At 44.8% G+C, this 22,066-nt stretch overlaps 1 protein-coding gene and 1 long non-coding RNA gene across 2 annotated transcripts in view; both read right to left on the bottom strand.

The window, feature by feature from the left end:
* ETAA1 (ETAA1 activator of ATR kinase) overlaps positions 1-14,921 on the bottom strand; it is a 35,132-nt gene extending 20,211 nt beyond the window's left edge. Inside the window, exon 1 of the mRNA XM_073553783.1 lies at positions 14,546-14,921. Coding sequence (XP_073409884.1) covers positions 14,546-14,768 — 223 coding nt within the window. The 5' untranslated portion in view covers positions 14,769-14,921. The remainder of the gene's footprint in view (positions 1-14,545) is intronic.
* Positions 14,922-18,669: 3,748 nt separating this feature from the next.
* Positions 18,670-19,730, bottom strand: LOC141057204 (uncharacterized). The gene is made up of 3 exons (XR_012222001.1): positions 19,206-19,730; positions 18,961-19,053; positions 18,670-18,731 (listed from the first exon to the last, which is right to left on the bottom strand). It is a non-coding gene; the product is annotated as an uncharacterized lncRNA (long non-coding RNA).
* Positions 19,731-22,066: the final 2,336 nt, after the last annotated feature.

Below are 22,066 nucleotides of genomic sequence, written 5' to 3'. Positions count from 1 at the left end.
GCCTGAAATTTCGCAATATTGGAGTGTTGATATTTTATACAACACTCCAGTGTTCCGAATGGTCATGGTCCGGGCGCGTTTTCAGGCCATCCTCAAGTTTCTGCATTATAACGATAATGCACAGTGTCTCGCACGAGATGACCCCAACTTTGACCGTCTGTTCAAAGTTCGGCCGGTCATCGAACACTTCAACAAAAAGTTTGCTGAAGTGTACGTGCTCCAAAGGAACATCTGCGTGGACGAGTCCTTGGTCCATTTTAAGGGCAGGCTCGGATTCCGTCAATACCTTCCCAGTAAGAGGGCCAGGTACGGAATCAAACTCTATAAGCTGTGTGAGAGTACCTCAGGGTACACCCACAGGTTTAGAGTGTACGAAGGAAAGGACACCAGGATTGAACCCCCTGAGTGTCCTCCTGACCTGGGAGTGAGTGGGAAAATTGTGTGGGATTTGGTGCACCCACTGCTGGATAAAGGTTATCACCTCTACACTGATAACTTTTATACCAGTGTCCCACTCTACAAAGCCCTCTTTGCGCGAGGTACCGCAGCTTGCGGTACTGTCCGCAAAAATCAGAGAGGCCTCCCGAAGACGCTACTTGGGCAGATGCTCCGAAAAGGTGAGAGCAGGGCCCAATGTAGCGACCACCTTCTGGTGGTCAAGTACAAGGACAAGAGGGATGTCTTTCTCTTGACCACCATACACGGTGATGGCAGCGCCCTCAGCAGTGTACGGGGTACCTCGGCACAAGTCAGCAAACCTGAATGTGTGCTGGGGTACAATAAAAACATGGGGGGCGTTGATCGCTCCGATCAATACCTCCAACCGTACAATGCTTTGAGAAAGGCCAAGGCGTGGTACAAAAAGCTGGTCGTGCACATCGTCCAATTGGCAATGCTCAATGCATTCCTATTGTCACAATGTGCATGCCCCAGCGATACGTCGTACCTTCAGTTTCAGGAGGTAGTGGTTAAGGCCCTGATGTTTGGCACTCTGGAAGGAGCGGGCCCCAGAACATCCGGAACTGAAGGTGCTCGTATTGTACCAGGTCAGCATTTCCCGGGGGAGGTCCCGCAAACTGGAAAAAGAGGTAAATCGCAAAAAAGGTGCCGAGTGTGTTACAAAAACGGAATATGCAAGGACACCATTTATCAATGCGACACCTGCCCCGAAAAACCTGGCCTGTGTATGAAGGATTGCTTCAAATTGTACCACACCTCAATGCACTACTAAATTTCGTTACCGGAAACATTAGATTAGTTGGGGCACATCTAGATAAGTTCCTTGGGGGTCTAGTTTCCAAATCAATGTCACTTGTGGGTTTTTTTACTGTTTAGGCACATCAGGGGCTCTGCAAATGGAAAATGATGCTCGCAGACCATTCCATCTAAGTCTGCATTTCAAAACGTCTCTCCCTTCCGACCCTCCCAAAGTCTGCATTCCAAAGCGTCACTTCTTCCCTTCTGAGCCCCGACGTGTGCCCAAACAGTAGTTTTCCCCCACATATGGGGCACCAGCGTGCTCAGGACAAAAACAACTTTTGGGATCCAATTTCTCCTGTTACGCTTGGGAAAATTAAAAATTGGGGACTAAACGATCATTTTTGTGGGCACAAAATAGGATTTATTATTTTCACGCCTGGGCAGTATAAACTTTAGTGAAACACTTGGGGGTTCAAAGTTCTCACCACATATCTAGATAAGTTCCTTAGGGGGTCTAGTTTCCAAAATGGGGTCACTTGTGGGGGGTTTCCACTGTTTGGGCACATTGGGGGCTCGTCAAACGCAACATGGCGTCCAATCTCAATTCCAGCCAATTTTTAGGTTGAAAAAGTCAAGCGGCGCTGCTTCCCTTCCGAGCCCTGCCGTGCGCCCAAACAGTGGTCCCCCCCACATATAGAGTATCAGCCTACTCAGGACAAATTGGACAACAACTTTTGGGGTCCAATTTCTCCTGCTACCTTTGGGGGTTCAAGGTGCTCACCACACATCTAGATAAGTTCCTTAGGGGGTCTAGTTTCCAAAATGGGGTCACTTGTGGGGGGTTTCCACTGTTTGGGCACATTGGGGGCTCGTCAAACGCAACATGGCGTCCAATCTCAATTCCAGCCAATTTTAGGTTGAAAAAGTCAAGCGGCGCTGATTCCCTTCCGAGCCCTGCCGTGCGCCCAAACAGTGGTCCCCCCCACATATAGAGTATTAGCGTACTCAGGACAAATTGGACAACAACTTTTAGGGTCCAATTTCTCCTGCTACCTTTGGGAAAATAAAAAATTGGGGACTAAACGATCATGTTTGTGGAAAAAATATGATTTTTTATTTTCACGCCCGGGCGTTATAAACTCCTGTGAAGTCCTAGGGGGTTCAAGGTGCTCACCACACATCTAGATAAGTTCCTTAGGGGGTCTAGTTTCCAAAATGGGGTCACTTGTGGGGGGTTTCCACTGTTTGGGCACATTGGGGGCTCGTCAAACGCAACATGGCGTCCAATCTCAATTCCAGCCAATTTTAGGTAGAAAAAGTCAAGCGGTGCTGCTTCCCTTCCGAGCCCTGCCGTGCGCCCAAACAGTGGTCCCCCCCCACATATACAGTATCAGCGTACTCAGGACAAATTGGACAACAACTTTTGGGGTCCAATTTCTTCTGCTACCTTTGGGAAAATAAAAAATTGGGGACTAAACGATCATGTTTGTGGAAAAAATATGATTTTTTATTTTCACGCCTGGGCGTTATAAACTCCTGTGAAGCCCTAGGGGGTTCAAGGTGCTCACCACACATCTAGATAAGTTCCTTAGGGGGTCTAGTTTCCAAAATGGGGTCACTTGTTGGGGGTTTCCACTGTTTGGGCACATTGGGGGCTCGTCAAATGCAACATGGTGTCCAATCTCAATTCCAGCCAATTTTAGGTTGAAAAAGTCAAACGGCGCTGCTTCTCTTCCGAGCCCTGCCGTGCGCCCAAACAGTGGTCCCCCCCCCACATATAGGGTATCAGCGTACTCAGGACAAATTGGACAACAACTTTTGGGGTCCAATTTCTCCTGTTACCCTTGGGAAAATTAAAAAATTGTTGCTAACAGATCATTTTTGTGACTAAAAAGTTAAATGTTATTTTTTTCCTTCCATGTTGCTTCTGCTCCTGTGAAGCACTTGAATGGTTAATAATCTTCTAGAATGTAGTTTTGAGTAGCTTGAGGGGTGAAGTTTTTAGAATGGTGTCACTTTTGGGTATTTTCTGCCATATAGACCCCTCAAAGTGACTTCAAATGTGAGGCGGTCCCTAAAAAAAAATGGTTTTGTAAATTTTGTTGTAAAAATGAGAAATCGCTGGTCAACTTTTAACCCTTATAACTTCCTAACAAAAAAAAATTTTGTTTCCAAACTTGTGCTGATGTAAAGTAGACATGTGGGAAATGTTATTTATTAACTATTTTCTGTCATGTAACTCTCTGGTTTAAGGTCATAAAAATTCAAAGTTTGAAAATCGCAAAATATTCTAAATTTTTGCCATATTTCCGTTTTTTTCATAAATAAACGCAAGTTATAGCGAAGAAATTTTATCACTAAAATGAAGTACAATATGTCACGAGAAAACAATGTCAGAATCGCCTAGATCCGTTGAAGCGTTCCAGAGTTATGACCTCATAAAGGGACAGTGGTCAGAATTGTAAAAATTGGCCCGGTAGTTAACGTGCAAACCACCCTTGGTAGTGAAGGGGTTAATGTCACTTATGTTGAGGTGCCTATACTTTTGCACCGGTCAAATTTTGTTAAAATGCAGATTGCACATTTTCTGTTAGTACAATAAACCTCATTTGAATCCAGAAATATAACTGAGTCCATCAGTTATTAGATATATGAAACTGATATAGCTGTTGCAAAAAACAAAATTGTTATAAAGAAAAAAGGTTAACATTAATAGGGGTGCCCAAACTTTAACATATGACTGTAGCTGTGGATGGGTGAGAAGGGGGGAGCGGCAGCAGTAGAGAAGGTCACAGGAGGCAGGAGCCGACGGCTGCAGCCAACACGTGTGCCCGCTGTTAAGAGAATGAATATTCACTGGTCTCTACACCTCTATGTACTGAAGCCGGCGTCGAGGTGGGCCAGACTGTGGAGTGGAGAGCAGTGAATATTCCTTCTCTTTAATAGCAGGCACACGTGATCACCCTGTCAGCTGCAGGAGTCGGCGGCTGCGGCTAACAGTTTGTCCGCTATTAAAGAAAATGAATATTCACTGCTCCCCACTCCCATAGTCCCGGGCATGGGGAGGAGTGAATATTCCAGCAGCTGACCTCGGAGTGTGGGGGCGCACGACAATGACGTTATGCGTTGCTTACACACTGACATCAGCTACTGGCATCAGAGCAGGACGCCATGAGATGCAAGATAGCAGAGGGAAGGCGAGTAGAATCGTTTATTTTTTTCATCTGTGCAGCATGATGGGAGTCAAAATATACCAGGATGGGCATGGGGAGGCCAAGTACACCAGGATGGGGGCCAGTGTATACCAGGATGGGGGGGGGGGGGTTGACACATGCATACCCAGATGGGGACATATATACCAGGGTGGGGATCATATATACCTGTATGGGGATGGGGCATATATATACCAGGATGGGGGATATTAGTACTGAATTGGGGGACATTACACCTATAACAGTGTTAGCTGCAGATCCCCCCTCCCCATAACAGTGCGTCAGGACCACATTTACTGCTTCAATTTTTTTTTCTATTATCCTCCTCTAAAACCTAGGTGCATCTTATGGTCCGGTGCGTCTTATAGTCGGAAAAATATGGTAGACTTCGCTGATAAAATACATTACAGTTTCTTATTTTCACACATACTATTGGATTATGCAAAAAAAAATGATTGATTACTCTTTAACCCCTTCATGACCTAAGACATATCCATATGTAATGGAAGGGAAGGAGTTCCCAATCTATGACGTATGGATAGGTCATGGCGTTTTTGCGTGCACAGAAGTTGTGAGCGCACGATTGCCACAGGGTGCTCAACTAATATTCCATCTGACACCCAGGTCTCACTGTCAGGAGCGGTACCCGCATCGCTCTTGACAATTTAACCCCCTAATTTCTGCGATCGATATCGATCACATAATTTAGAAGGCAGGGAGGAGGGGGCTCGGCATAATAAAAAAAACAATTGCTGATTCGGCGGTATCCATGTTTTTAGGCATACATAAAAGCGCAGTCCACCACAGTACTGTGCGCTTCTGAAAAGAAGGACACCACTGAACAGAGGCCAGATGGAGTCCATAGTAACTCTGCTCACTATAGTGAATGGATCCCTCGAGGATTTCTTTTGAATCACATTATTCAGAGATTTAGGCTGGAGACACACTAGCGATTTTAAAATCGGACCTATTTTGATGCAGGAGAGAGAGTCGGACGAGTGTAATGCAAGTGTCATGCGTTTTTTGTGTGAGCACAATCCGATTTTTCACACCTAGCATCCGATTTACATACGAATGCAGTGCGATTGCTGTCAGACTGCAACGTGATTTTAACATGAGGTTTTACATAGAGAAATGCTCCAAGTCATTTACACATCATTTTCAAAGGAAATATTCTTTAAAACACAGAGTTAGATCGAAGAAAAGGATTGAATAGATGGTTTACATACAGTAAATACATACAGAATAGGTAGATATATACTGTAGATGTGTGTGACAAATACAATTAGTATAGTATGTGTGCAGCTTAATGTTAATGTATAAATTTAATAAAAGATTATTTTTGGAAAAAAAAAAAAATAGTGTGGGCTCCAGAGCAATTTTCCAATCCAGAGAGGGAAAGTCAAAAATAGGGGGACCCCCCCCCCCAAAAAAAAGGCTATGCAGACAGCTGCAGACTGATATTAATAGACTAGGAAGGGACCATGGATATTGCCCCCCCCGGCTATAAAATCCAGCTCTCAGCCGCCCCAGAAAAGGCGCATCTCTAAGATGCACCAATTCCGGCACTTAGTCTCTCTCTTCCCACTGCCCTGTAGTGGTGGCATATGGGGTAACAGTTGGGGGGTTGATGTCACCTTTGTACTGTAAGGTGACATCACGCCCGGCTTAGTAATGGAGAGGTTTACGCTGAGCACTTACTTTGGAGCTTCCATCTAAGGGCTCATGCCCACTTGTGATGAAATCGGACGAATTCAATCCGATAAAAAAATCGGATTGAATTTGGACCAATGTTAATCTATGATGGTGTGTTCATTTGTATTTTTTTTTCCAGCTCGGATCACGATTGGACTGGAAAAAAGAAAAAAAAATCGCAGCATGCTGCGATTGTCATCAAAATTCGGATTGCATCCCGCAATAGAAGTCAATAGGTGTGATAAAGAAAATCACACAGCAATCATACCATGCGAGTGCTGTGCGATTTTTACGCACCAGTGCCCTTTGAAAAGCCAGCAATTCATATCCGGCTACAGTAAAATCACACTGACATGTTATAATGGAAAAGATAGAATACATGTATACAATATATATATATATATATATATATATATATATATATATATACACACACACACACACATTTATATTACATAGATTGAAGAAAAGAATAGAATAGATGGTTAGACAGTAACTACATACAGAATAGTTAGATATGTAGATGTGTGTGACAAATACAATTAGTATAGTATGTTTGCAGCTTAATGTTAATGTATTTAATTAATAAAAGATTATTTTTTGGAAAAAATGGTGTGGGCTCCCACGCTATTTTCCAATCCAGAGAGGGAAAGCCAGTGACTGGGGGCCGATGTCTATAGCCTGGGAAGGAGTTAATACCCATGGATCTTCCCAGGCTATGAATATGAGGCCGCAGCTGTATCTTTATCCTTTACTGGCTATTAAAATAGGGGGACCCCCCAAAAAAAACACGACGTGGAGTTCCCCTATAACACTGTGCAACGAATGGTATGCTGTGAGCATGTTGTCCAGGAGTTGTTCAAAGATCGGTTCCCTGTTGTTGCCAAGGAAGTTGAAGGTCACATCTTTAAAGGCTCTCCATTCCACATGTTTATCACCTTGGAAAAGACCATCAAAGCTACTGTCATTCTGTGGGCCAATAAAAATACCTTCTTTAATCTTTGCATCACTTATTCTTGGAAATTTCTGTCGCAAGTAAGAAAACGCTTCCGATTCTTTGTTCATTGCTTTGACAAAAATTCATTATAAGCCCAAGTTTAACATGCAAAGGAGGGAGAAATATATTTGCTGGATCAACGAGAGGATTATGTTTAACATTCTTCTGTCCAGCAACCAGGTTTTCGCAGCGTGGCCAGTCCTTTCTGAAATGCATTTCTCGTGCACGACTGTCCCACTCACAAATAAAACAACAATACTTGCTATATCCAAGCTGCAGTCCAAGAAGTGCAACAACTTTTAGATCACCACATATGTTCCAGTTATAATTTCTATAATTAATGTGGGTCAACAGTAACTCCATATTCTCATAGGTTTCTTGTGTACGGCAAGTCCAATAGGTATAGAAGGATAGATATTTCCGGTGTGTAGTAAAACAGCCTTCAGACTTAAAACTGACAAGTCAATGAACAGTCGCCATGTTCACATCCAAGAGCACCAAACAACCCCAAGACGTCATTGCAAAAGGTTAAACTGTCGACATGGTTGAAAAATTGATTAAGGTCTTCTTGACGACTGCGAAAAACAGAAACTCTTGTTCCTGGTAATAAGAGATTCCGTTCTTGTAGCCTTGATCCCAATAATTCTGCCTGCCTCTTTGACAATTTCAAATCTCTGACCAAGTCACTCAGATCAGCTTGACTGAACAGATGTGGATTAGATGTAGAAGGCTTAAAGTCTGGGTCTGCAGCAGTTTCATTTTCCACTGACATTGTTAGTTCCTCTTCGTCGTCCTCCATTGTCCATACTTTGGGCGGCTTTGGAACACGAATACTTTCATCGTGTGGCACTGGTCTTATGGCTGAAGGAAGATTAGGATATTCTATTGATTTCTTGTTCTTTGCTGAATATCCTGTTACATTAGTAAGACAGAAGTAGCAATCTGTTACATGATCTCTCTGCTCTCTCCATATCATTGTTGGGACAGCGAACGGCATTGAAGGTTGTGATCCATTCAGACATGCTCTAAGGCTTCTAGAACAAGATGCACAGCATATATGAGGTGCCCACTGTTTGTCCTTATCTCCAATTGAACATTCAAAGTATAGTTCATATGCTTTCTTAACAAGTGGAGTCATTTCCGTCTTTTGTGCTTTCATTGTATATTCTCCGCATATGTTGCAGAAATTATCACTGCTGTTGAGCCACCGCCGCTCAATCTGAGTATGCGCCGCCCCAGCGGCTATTTTCCCGGAGGCCACCGCATCGCAGCAATGGATATGCGGGGCCTCCGGGCTTTCACAAGATGCCGACGGAACCCCCCGCACAAGGCACCACCGTCGAACCTGCTGCACCAGCCTGGGATGGGATTTCCCGGAGGACACCGCATCAGGTTGGGATGGGAGTCATATCGCCAGACCACCGAACACCCCGTGACCCCACTCCACCAGCACTGCTGATCCCCTCCCCCCGGGAAAGCTGAATTCGGACTGTAAGACGAACCCCTATTTGACACATTTTTTTTTCCCTGTTTTCCTTCTGAAAATTTGGGGTGCGTCTTATGGTCCGGTGCGTCTTATAGTCCGAAAAATACGTAAGTCCTGGACCACCCCTTTAAGTGTTGGATTAATGCAGGGGGCTCCAGCTACCCATATCCCGCAGATGTGCTGACAGATGCACTGGAGGAGGCGGGTATATCCTGTAATGTGTCCAGCAGAATGAGTGTCGGGGCTCAATACACGATCTCCTCATGAACTCTTACACAGAAGAGCCTAACGGTAAAAAGAAATGGCAACTAAATAGGTTTTTTTGTGTGAGGTCTGGGGTTTACATTAATTTTGCCTTTAGTTTAAGTTTTAGGCCGTGATCACATTTTGGCACCTCTGTAGCTAATTCCTTACAAAATGCCAGACAATATAGTGCAGCATCTGGCAATATTTACCAGGTAAAGACGGAAACCAGACAGACCCTAATCCCTGTATATTGAATGACTGAACACAACAAACCTGGTATAAATTTAGGTATCCAAACATGATAAAAGGATGCACAAGTAGATGCTTTACTGAAGTCTATAGATAAGGTACAACATATATTTAGATTTTTAAATTAAGCTGATAGACATGACAGTCCTATTAAAGGGGTCGTCCAAGCAGAAATTACTGATGACCTATCCATTGGATGGGTCATCAATGTGAGATCAGTGGAGTTCCAATACCCAGCACTGCCACCAATCAGTTGTTATGAGCTCCGGCAGCGGTTGGAGCAGCTCCATTCAATGTGTAGCGGTTGCTGCTGAGTACTGTAGAACAGCTACTACTCAAAAGAATTTCTGCCTGGCAACCCCCTTCAACCGTCACGAGTGTTCTGTGTGAGGTAGATGTCAAAATACAGCTGTGATGGAGGGCGCAAACATGGTGCGAACAGAGCCTATGGGTGCATTCTCACGTGTATCATCCATTTTAAAGTGTCAGCACAGTGCATGATATTTTGAAAACTCCCATTCACATTGTGCAAAGAGTATAAGCAGCATAAATTAACCAGAGCTGGGATCTGAGATCCACAAGATGGCAATTTATGCATTTGCGGATTGTGTCCACTGAAAGTCTGTGGTAAACACGTTCTGCAGGAGCAGAGCCGTCAGAATGGAGGTTTTCATTGAACGGAAACATCATTAGGCAGTGAAATCTGGGCTGTGGTAAGCCTACCTCCTAGTTCTTCTTTCTGAGAAACCTGGGTGCCGGCTAATGCGGAGACCTTTACAGTTGTCGTCAGGTTTATCTCCCCAGCTTTCCCAGACTCCTGATGGACACAAATATCTGCACATGGGTCGAATACACAGCAGGTTTATTGCAATTTCTAGGTAGATGGTCATGTACTGGGTACACACTGATGTTATACACTAGTATTATGCTGGGGACAATGGCGTTATACTGGGTATACACTGATGGTATTCTGAGTACTCTGGCGTTATACTGGGTATACACTGCAGGTATACTGGGTACACTGGTGGTACGCTGGGTACACTGATGATATACTGGATACACTGGTGTTATACTGGGTACACACTGGTGGTATACTGGGTACACTGATGGTACACACTGGTGGTATACTGGTGTTATGCTGGGTATACACTGGTGTTACACTGTGTACGCACTGGTGGTATACTGGGTACACACTGGTGTTATACTGGGTACACACTGGTGATATATTGGGTACACACTGGTGATATATTGGGTACACTGGCGGTATACTGGGTACACACTTGTGTTACACTGGTGTTGCACTGGGTACACACTGGTGGTATACTGGGTACACACTGGTGGTACACACTGGTGGTATACTGGATACACACTGGTTTTATATTGGGCACACTGGTGGTATACTGGGTACACACTGGTTTTATATTGGGCACACTGGTGGTATACTGGGTACACACTGGTTCTATATTGGGCACACTGGCAGTATACTGGGTACACACTGGTTTTATATTGGGCACACTGGTGGTATACTGGGTTCACACTGGCGATATACTGGGTACACACTGGCGGTATACTGGGTACACACTGGTGTTATACTGGGTACACACTGGTGTTATACTGGGTACACACTGGTGTTATACTGGGTACACACTGGTTTTATATTGGCACACTGGTGGTATACTGGGTACACACTGGTTTTATATTGAGCACACTGGTGTTACACTGGGTACACTGGAGGTACACACTGGCGGTATACTGGTGGTATACTGGGTACCCACTGGTTTTATATTGAGCACACTGGTGGTATACTGGGTACACTGGTGGTATACTGGGTACACTGGTGGTATACTGGGTACACTGGCGGTATACTGGGTACACACTGGTGGTATACTGGGTACACACTGGTGTTATATTGGGTACACACTGGTGGTATACTGGGTACACACTGGTGGTATACTGGGTACACACTGGTGTTATATTGGGTACACACTGGTGGTATACTGGGTACACTGGTGTTATATTGGGTACACTGGTGGTATACTGGGTACACTGGTGGTATATTGGGCACAATGGCGGCATACTGGGTACACACTGGTTTTATATTGGGCACACTGGTGGTATACTGGGTACACACTGGTGGTATATTGGGTACACTGGTGGTATACTGGGTACACTGGTGGTATACTGGGTACACACTGGTTTTATATTGAGCACACTGGTGGTATACTGGGTACACTGGTGTTATATTGGGCACACTGGCGATATACTGGGTACACACTGATGGTATACTGGGTACACTGGTGTTATATTGGGTACAATGGTGGTATACTGGGTACACACAGGTTTTATATTGGGCACACACTGGTGGTATATTGGGTACACTGGTGGTATACTGGGTACACACTGGTTTTATATTGAGCACACTGGTGGTATACTGGGTACACTAGTGGTATACTGGGTACACTGGCGGTATACTGGGTACACACTGGTTTTATATTGGGCACACTGGCGATATACTGGGTACACACTGGTGGTATACTGGGTACACTGGTGTTATATTGGGTACACTGGTCGCATACTGGGTAGACACTGGTTTTATATTGAGCACACTGGTGGTATACTGGTACACACTGGTTTTATATTGAGCACACTGGTGGTATACTGGGTACACTGGCGGTATACTGGGTACACACTGGTTTTATATTGAGCACACTGATGGTATACTGGGTACACTGGTGTTATATTGGGCACACTGGCGGTATACTGGGTACACTGGTTTTATATTGGGCACACTGGTGTTATATTGGGTACACTGGTCGTATACTGGGTACACTGGCGGTATACTGGGTACACACTGGTTTTATATTGGGCACTCTGGTGGTATACTGGGTACACACTGGCGGTATACTGGGTACACACTGGCGATATACTGGGTACACACTGGTTTTATACTGGGTACACACTGGTGGTATACTGGGTACACACTGGCGGTATACTGGGTACACTGGCGGTATACTGGGTACACTGGCGGTATACTGGGTACACTGGCGGTATACTGGGTACACACTGGTTTTATATTGGGCACTCTGGCGGTATACTGGGTACACACTGGTGGTATATTGGGTACACTGGTTTTATATTGAGCACACTGGTGGTATACTGGGTACACTGGTGTTATATTGGGCACACTGGCGATATACTGGGTACACACTGATGGTATACTGGGTACACTGGTGTTATATTGGGTACAATGGTGGTATACTGGGTACACACAGGTTTTATATTGGGCACACACTGGTGGTATATTGGGTACACTGGTGGTATACTGGGTACACACTGGTTTTATATTGAGCACACTGGTGGTATGCTGGGTACACTAGTGGTATACTGGGTACACTGGCGGTATACTGGGTACACACTGGTTTTATATTGGGCACACTGGCGATATACTGGGTACACTGGTGTTGTATTGGGTACACTGGTCGCATACTGGGTAGACACTGGTTTTATATTGAGCACACTGGTGGTATACTGGTACACACTGGTTTTATATTGAGCACACTGGTGGTATACTGGGTACACTGGCGGTATACTGGGTACACACTGGTTTTATATTGAGCACACTGATGGTATACTGGGTACACTGGTGTTATATTGGGCACACTGGCGGTATACTGGGTACACACTGGTTTTATATTGGGCACACTGGCGGTATACTGGGTACACTGGTTTTATATTGGGCACACTGGTGTTATATTGGGTACACTGGTCGTATACTGGGTACACTGGCGGTATACTGGGTACACACTGGTTTTATATTGGGCACTCTGGCGGTATACTGGGTACACACTGGCGGTATACTGGGTACACACTGGCGATATACTGGGTACACACTGGTTTTATACTGGGTACACACTGGTGGTATACTGGGTACACACTGGCGGTATACTGGGTACACACTGGCGGTATACTGGGTACACACTGGCGGTATACTGGGTACACACTGGCGGTATACTGGGTACACACTGGTTTTATATTGGGCACTCTGGCGGTATACTGGGTACACACTGGTGGTATATTGGGTACACTGGCGGTATACTGGGTACACACTGGTTTTATATTGAGCACACTGGTGGTATACTGGGTTACACTGGTGTTATATTGGGCACACTGGCGATATACTGGGTACACACCGATGGTATACTGGGTACACTGGTGTTATATTGGGTACAATGGTGGTATACTGGGTACACACAGGTTTTATATTGGGCACACACTGGTGGTATATTGGGTACACTGGTGGTATACTGGGTACACACTGGTTTTATATTGAGCACACTGGTGGTATACTGGGTACACTAGTGGTATACTGGGTACACTGGCGGTATACTGGGTACACACTGGTTTTATATTGGGCACACTGGCGATATACTGGGTGCACACTGGTGGTATACTGGGTACACTGGTCGCATACTGGGTAGACACTGGTTTTATATTGAGCACACTGGTGGTATACTGGTACACATTGGTTTTATATTGAGCACACTGGTGGTATACTGGGTACACTGGCGGTATACTGGGTACACACTGGTTTTATATTGAGCACACTGATGGTATACTGGGTACACTGGTGTTATATTGGGCACACTGGCGGTATACTGGGTACACACTGGTTTTATATTGGGCACACTGGCGGTATACTGGGTACACTGGTGTTATATTGGGTACACCGGTCGTATACTGGGTACACTGGCGGTATACTGGGTACACACTGGTTTTATATTGGGCACTCTGGCGGTATACTGGGTACACACTGGCGGTATACTAGGTACACACTGGCAGTATACTGGGTACACACTGGCAGTATACTGGGTACACACTGGTTTTATATTGGCACTCTGGCGGTATACTGGGTACACACTGGTGTTATATTGGGTACACTGGTTTTATATTGGGCACACTGGCGGTATATTGGGTACACTGGTTTTATATTGGGCACACTGGTGTTATATTGGGTACACTGGTCGTATACTGGGTACACTGGTCGTATACTGGGTACACTGGCCGTATACTGGGTACACACTGGTTTTATATTGGGCACTCTGGCGGTATACTGGGTACACACTGGTTTTATATTGGCACTCTGGCGGTATACTGGGTACACACTGGTGGTATATTGGGCACACTGGTTTTATATTGGGTACACTGGTCGTATACTGGGTACACACTGGTGTTATATTGGGTACACTGGTTTTATATTGGGCACACTGGTGTTATATTGGGTACACTGGTCGTATACTGGGTACAGTGGTCGTATACTGGGTACAGTGGTCGTATACTGGGTACAGTGGTCGTATACTGGGTACAGTGGTCGTATACTGGCGGTATACTGGGTACACTGGCTTGTTCACACGTGATGGTGTCGCCCCCTTTCTCCCCCACAGTTGCTCACACGGAGTTTACCCTCTTCTCTCTCGCTCCCAGCAGCCACAGACGCGGAGGTCTGAGTGGACAGGCGGGCGGCTCCGGCCCTGGTGGTGCGGGGCAGCTTCTTGCCGGCTTTCTGAGGAGTCTCCCTGTCGCAGTCGCTCCCCCGGTCCTTAGCGACTTTCCGTTCTCCGAGGTCTCCATCCTCCTCACATATATGCCGGGACCTATCCCTGAGCTGCATCCTCCGGCTCGCCATGTCCCCGGGACACTGGTAATTCGGAGCAGTCCGTTAATGCAATAATTACGGGGAAAAAACCGAGGCCTACTACAACGGCGCCGCCATCTTGCCTGGAAAGGAGTGCTGATTGGTTAGCCTGGAGACGGATCTGACTGGACAGCTCGGTCATGTGACCTGTGCGCTGTGGCGAGTGAATCGTTCATAGAGCTCAGCACAGTCACACGGAGCAACGTAACCCTGCCGCTGCCGGACTGGACTGGGTTTCGGTCCAGTGTACGGGCGGTGCTTGCGTTTTGCCAGTGACCTGTCTGCACAGACCTCTGCAGGATAGGCGTTTAACCGCAGCTTATTGTTCTTGGGTGTTTTTTGAGATCCATCACCCTTTTATCTTTATGTTTTATAGTAAGGTTTAGGTTTCTTTTTTTTCTTCATTTTATGGTGCATGATTTTTTTTTAGCACAAATGTTAATTTTAGTTTTATTCATATTTCCACTTCTTTCATATCTGTAGTGGAGTCTCTAGAAAAAAAAAAAGCAAAATGCTGCTCTGAATATTCTGATTATAATTGCGGAAAACTGACAGTAAACTCAATAGTAAAAAACAAAACGTTAAACCGCACCCTATAAGCGTCAAAGTGTTCAAGACAGATTTGTAGAGGCGCACGTCAAAACCAGGGAGCCCATCCTGGAGCAAGCTCCATAACAATAGATAAAAAAGACAGCGCCTCAGACAATGGTGAGAAAAAGGCTTACACTTTATTCTGCCTCCTTTATTCGGACCGAAACGTCGCCACAGGAGGCAGAATAAAGTGTAAGTCTTTTTTTCACCATTGTCTGAGGCGCTGTCTTTTTTATCTATTGTTAGTAAACTCAATAGTGTCTGCTCAGAGGTGTAGCTAGGGATTTGGTTCAGGGGGGACGAAACTTCTGAGTGGGCCCCTAACCAGGAAACCCTGATTACAACTCGGTGACGCCCCCTAATAGTGGATGCAGGAGATGACTGCGCTGTTACTGACAATAATCTCTATATAAAGACCATCATGGATATTACCGCCATATGGTCAGTGGTGGTGGATACCAGTCCTACAGAACATAGATTACAGTACAGTTATAGATAATGACTTACAGCTGACGTTCTTTCTGATGGAATTGTTCACTTTCCACGTCTTTTCTATCTGGCCCAGACCGACATGACAACTTCTTCCACCCAGGACTTGGCTACAGAGATTATAACAAAGACACATTTCACATCTCATATTCCAGCCCCATCACCTTTTATCACCAACCTGCAAAAACCCCTCATCCTACTGACACCCCAATACTGAGCCTCTGCCATATGTGTCCCCATGACTGCACCTGCTGTGTGGTTCTGTGTGCCCTCTAAATTTTAAAGCAACCCTCTAGAATACAGTCATGCCTGGTGCAAGTGCCCTAAAAACAGTGCCCACATTTTGTCCCCTAGAATGTAATATTGCCCTATGTGTGTCCCTTTGACAATCACAGTAACCTGAGTTCCCCTATAACAATAAGTTGCCATTTTACATTTAATAATGTCACGAGTCTCCCCCCTTTAAAGCTCTCCTCTACACAATATGATGCTCTCTTATACAGTCTAATGCTCCCTTACTGGACAGTATTCCCCAAACTTATAGCTCCAACACTAATCTCCACACTGTATGATGGCTCCCTAAATAGCCTCCATATAGCATAATGCACCAGACAATCCTCAATATAGTATAATGCACTCCCCATAGGCCCCAAATATAGTATAATGCACTTCCCATAGGCTTCCATATAGTATAATGCACATCCCATAGGCCTCCATATAGTATAATGCTCATCCCATAGGCCTCCATATAGTATAATGCACTCCCCATAGGCCCCAAATATAGTACAATGCACTCCCCATAGGCAGCCTGTATAGTATAATGCAATCCCCATAGGCCTCCATATAGTATAATGCACATCCCATAGACCTCCATATAGTATAATGCCCATCCCATAGGCCTCCAGAGAGTATAATGCACTCCCCATAGGCAGCCTGTATAATATAGTGCATTCCCATAGGCAGCCTGTACAATATAGGGCACCCCCATAGGCCACCTGTATAATATAGTGCACCCCCATAGGCAGCCTGTATAGTATGATGCACCTCCTTAAAAAAAATCCAATACTCACTTCTCTTCCTCCTGGTTCTTCCGCTGCTCTGAGATCCCGCTCATCTCCTGACAGTGGGCACCAGGTAGTGACGTCATCGCGCCTGCTGTCATTGTCTGAGTTAGACGGTGAGAGGGGGATGATGGAAGAGGGAGTGTAATGCTCTTTCTCTCATCAATACGGTCAGCTGTATTGGCATGCAGCCGATACACTTGACCCTGCGATGATGGGCGAGGGCCCACTGCTGGCACCGGACCCCCCACCGCCTGCTCAGGGGCCCCATAGTGGCTCGGCGGCAGAGCAGGGAGATCAATTTTCTCTGCTCTTCCAAAGAATGTAACTGTATCGGCGTGCTGGGCACGCCAATACAGTTACAGCAGCGTAGCTCCGGGTGGGCCCCCTCAGAGCACGCGGTCCAGGGCGATGGCCCCTCTGCCCCCCCCCCCCGCTATCTACGCTACTGTGCCTGCTGTGCGCTGATGGTGGCTGTGGTGGGATCACTCATTACTGCAGAGGATCCAGCAGAGCCTGTGGGTATGTGCCAAGATTACATGATTTCACACCGGCCTCATTCACACCACCGGGAGTCATGCACAGGAGTTATCGGTGGATTTCACAGACAGCACGTGCCCATTATCATCTAAGGTCACACGTCTGTGATTCCTTGCAAAAATCAGACATGTCCATTTTCTGGGTCGAAGTCTCAGATGAAATTACCCCTACAATATTATGGATCTGTAAAAATCACTGAGGTCATATGGATGCCATCAGTGTGCAGTCTGTGATTAATATTCCAGCCTTGGGGTCAGACCACCATATTATGTGTGTATCACCAAACTTGCGATCATCTGCTCACTTGTGCTATGCACAGGAATGTCAGAGCATTGCTACTTATAGCAAAAATCATGGTCTCCTATGAACACCAGGCACGGGATTGTTTTCACAGGAGTATCATCATGACAGGCACGGCGGTCATCAGCAGACCACGACCTCTTCACTGGGACACCAATGGACACATAGAACGGTGAGCCCCCCTGCCGGTGCACATTAAATGCTGACAGCAGCATTTAACAGTTTAACAGCCGCAGACAGAGCTCCGCTCCTCTCTGCTGTTCGAGGCAGATGATGGCTGAACACAAGACGACATTGATTGTAATATGTTTATCAGCAGCCATCGATCTTCAGAACAAAAATCCAAAACTAGAAAGAATTAATATATTTATTTTTTATGGTTTTTATATCTAACTCAGAAACATTAGAAGCAAACAATTTATGGCTATTAATATTCAATTGTCCAATGCCATATACATTGCTGGGCAGCTCTGAAAAAAACCCATGTAGAGATTCTCCAGGTCTTGGAAACTGCATCTGCTCATGTTCTCAGCGCAGGTCGGTGCAGGTATTCACCTTTTTCTTCCATGATGTGTCATGCCTGTATAGACGCGATAAGCCACTTCTCTCATTAACCTGAAAACAATTAAAAGACATGATTTTAAAAAACTTGGCAATATGCACTGGTTATCACAAGAAGCAAACTCAGCAAAGGCAACTTCACCGTTATATTTTTGGTCATCAGCAGAAGTAGAAATAGACATGAAATATTGCGTTATAAATTGTCTACAAAAAAGGCCAATCTGGAAATTGAAAATAGGAAGTTGCCAATATTACTGTAATGATAGAAAAATGCAACACGAGCCATACGACTGTGGTGAGAGCACTCACAATAGATCTGTATGGCATGTAATGTCTGGGGGACTCATCTCACCCGTCAGATTGTGTGTTGGCGATTCTTCCGCAGCTGTAGGCTGATAACTTTCATCGGTTCCTGCTTTTCTCAATCAGAATTAAAAAATTGTACAGCAAGAAAAAATAATAATTATTAGAAATAAATACAGTAATAAAAACCATATTGCATTATTTCTATTATCACACCTTGTTACATTATCACGGCCTCGCTGTTGCACTTCTTCAAAACAAGAATGATTGTTACTTACAATGATTTAGTATTGACATGAAGAACATAATAAATGGAGGAAAAACAGAGAAATGTTTACCTGGAAAATACATGGTGGAAGCTTTGTGTCCATCAGAATAGGTGGAGTCTGGACATTTTCTGTTTGTGATGAAGACGTAAACTGATTGTCTCCCTATGTGGTGATAAAAAAGGAAAAATGTCTAAAAACATTTAAACTTTAAATGATAAAACTCAATAAGACACTGAATTAGAGACTCAAGGTTCTCAATATTTTAAAAATCACTTATTATAGATTGCTGACGATAGTGGAGGATTCGTTCTTACCTCCATCACAGGTAGATGAGATGACGATATTTAGATAAATCTTAATGTTCAAATAATGAACCTGAAAATATAAAGAAAAATAATTACATCCAACAAAGCTTAAAATCATAGGTTTTCCAAAACCTTGTAGATAATTGCTGGGAATTGTCAATCATTCCATATCCAGCAAGTTATGGAAAATGTAACCAGGGTTTATCTGGTAACCTATGAGGACGGATTCTGAATATTTGCTGCTAATTACTGGTGAAAAATACATAAGTATCTGAACTTTAAATTATAAAGAAACAAAATTAGAGACTAAATATTCTGAAGAATACTTACATGTTTAGTTGATGGACAGTTGACACATTCGGCCTCCGCATCGGCGACAGAAACATTTCTTGTCAGCTATTTTTTGAAAACGCCCAATTCAGCAAATGTAAGAGGAATATTGGTTACCCTACTGGAATGAACGTTCATTAAAGGGGTTGTCCGGGCTTTTCACATAATCTCAGTACATATCTGGGCTGCAGAATGCTGACAATAAGTAATTTACCTTCTGTGGCCAGTTTGCAGCATTTCCAAGATATGATCCCTTCTATGAAAAACGTCCAGGTGTGGTGTGTTCTGGCATTGAAATGAGAACTGGTCGTTTCCTCCTACTCTACTAAAAACCTGCCCTCATTCGGTCAAGGGCAAAAATGAGACTCAATCATCCTGATCAGCACATATAAAACATCTCAAATAGGACTCCAAAGTCTGGTCTGTCCTCTCAGTCTGCCCTGTTGTGAGTTCATTTTCCCCTTCACCGTTGATGTCTGATGAACTCCCTCTGCTGGTGAAGAGAGGTAGTGAAATTGATTGGGTTGGGAAGAACCTGTCATCTGAACAGGTGGAGACTGATTGGACACCCGGAATCACTGAGTGGATATAAGGCAGCCGACGCCCTACAGGGGTGCTAGTGATCCTTTCTGCTCTGAGCTCTTGCAAACCAGTTCAGTACCTGTCTTCTGAAAGCTAAGTATTTGCTCTCTTATTTTTCCATGAGATATTGTCTGTTTACTTAGTGTTTGTGTTCTGCCTGCCCTTGTTGGTACAGGCTGAGCTCCATTTTTTGTCTCTGGTCAAGTTAATCTTTTGCTCAGTCTTCAGAATATACCTGAGTGCTGATATAGTTATTTTGAAGTCTAGTGACTTCAGGGCCTTTTTTCTATCAGACATGTTGGACATTATTTTGGCAGAATTTTTGCGGATTGCAGCCAGCATCTTTTCTGTCCTTTCCTATTTAGTTAGTTGGGCCCCATCGTTTGCTCAACCTGTCTTTCTGTCTGTGTTTGTGTTTTCATCTGCTTTTCACCGACAATACATGTTGGGGGCTGTCTATTGCTTTGGTGTCTGCTCTGGGGCAGTTTAGATTTCCCCTTTCTTTCTTTAGGCTTATTTAGTTCTCTGGCTGTGAACGAGGGGTCTAGGGCATCGTAGGAACCCCCCACGGCTACTGATAGTTGTATGAATAGGATCAGGGGTCTGCAATCCGATAGCTACCAACCTCTCCGGTTTTCTGGACTTAGCTTGTATTTTTGTTTTTTCCTCCTTCGGTGACTCATTCATAACACTGCCCATTAGTCTGTGGGTGAAACGCAGAGGAGAAGGATAACTGAATTCCCAGCTTGGAACAAAAGGCTTTCCAAAATCTGGAGGCAAACTGGACTCCTCTGTCCGACACAATGTTCTCCGGAATCCCATGCAACCGAACCACCTGTTGTAAAAGCAAGGGCACCAACTCTGAGGAAGATGGCAGCTTTGGGAGTGGTACAAGATGGACCATCTTAGAAAATCTATCACAAATCACCCAGATAACAGTCATTCTCTGAGAGACAGGAAGATCAGAAATAAAATCCATTGAGATATGGGTCCTCTTGGGCACCGGCAAGGGCATCAACAACCCACTAGAACGAGAACAGGGTTTAGACCGGGAACAAGTCCCACAAGACTGCACAAAATTCCTGACATCACGAGATAAGGCGGGCCACCAAAAAGACCGACTCACCAAATCTCTGGTACCAAAAATACCTGGATGACCAGCCAATGCGGAGCAATGAACTTCAGACATCACTCTCTTCCTCCACTGGTCAGGAACATACAATTTTCCCATAGGAAAAGGCTCAAGTTTGTCCTCCTGAAATTCTTCCAGGGCACGTCTCAAATCGGGCGAGATGGCAGATAGAACTACCCCCTCACCTAGGATGGTAGTAGGTTTGGTCACAATAGGAGAATCAGCAAAGAAACTCCTAGAAAGGGCGTCTGCCTTAACATTCTTAGTGCCCGGAAGAAAGGAGACCACAAAATCAAAACGCGTGAAAAACAAGGCCCACCTAGCCTGTCTAGGATTCAAGCATTTGGCCGACTCCAGGTAAATCAAATTCTTGTGGTCATTGAGGACCACAACTTGATGTCTAGCTCCCTCCAACCAATGTCTCCACTCCTCAAATGCTCACTTCATGGCCAACAATTCCCGATTCCCCACATCATAGTTGCGTTCAGATGGGGAGAACTTTCAGGAAAAGAAGGCACAGGGATTCATTTTAGAAGTCACTGGATCTTTTTGGGACAAAACAGCTCCTGCACCAATCTCTGAAGCATCTACCTCTACCTGAAATGGAAGTGAGACATCAGGTTGCCGTAAAACCGGAGCAGAAGTGAACCTCCGCTTCAGCTCCTGAAATGCCAAAACAGCCTCTGGAGACCAATTCAGCACGTCAGAGCCCTTCTTGGTCAGATCAGTCAGTGGTTTGGCAATACCAGAAAAATTAGCTATAAATTTACGATAAAAATTAGCAAAACCCAAAAACTTCTGGAGAGCCTTCAAAGAAGTGGGCTGA

Source organism: Dendrobates tinctorius, unplaced genomic scaffold (assembly GCF_039654945.1).
Source record: "Dendrobates tinctorius isolate UK_male_01 unplaced genomic scaffold, ASM3965494v1 ptg000203l, whole genome shotgun sequence".
Lineage (NCBI taxonomy): Eukaryota > Metazoa > Chordata > Amphibia > Anura > Dendrobatidae > Dendrobates > Dendrobates tinctorius.
Note: the sequence above shows the minus strand (reverse complement) of the source record. Positions and strands in the feature narration are given on the sequence as shown.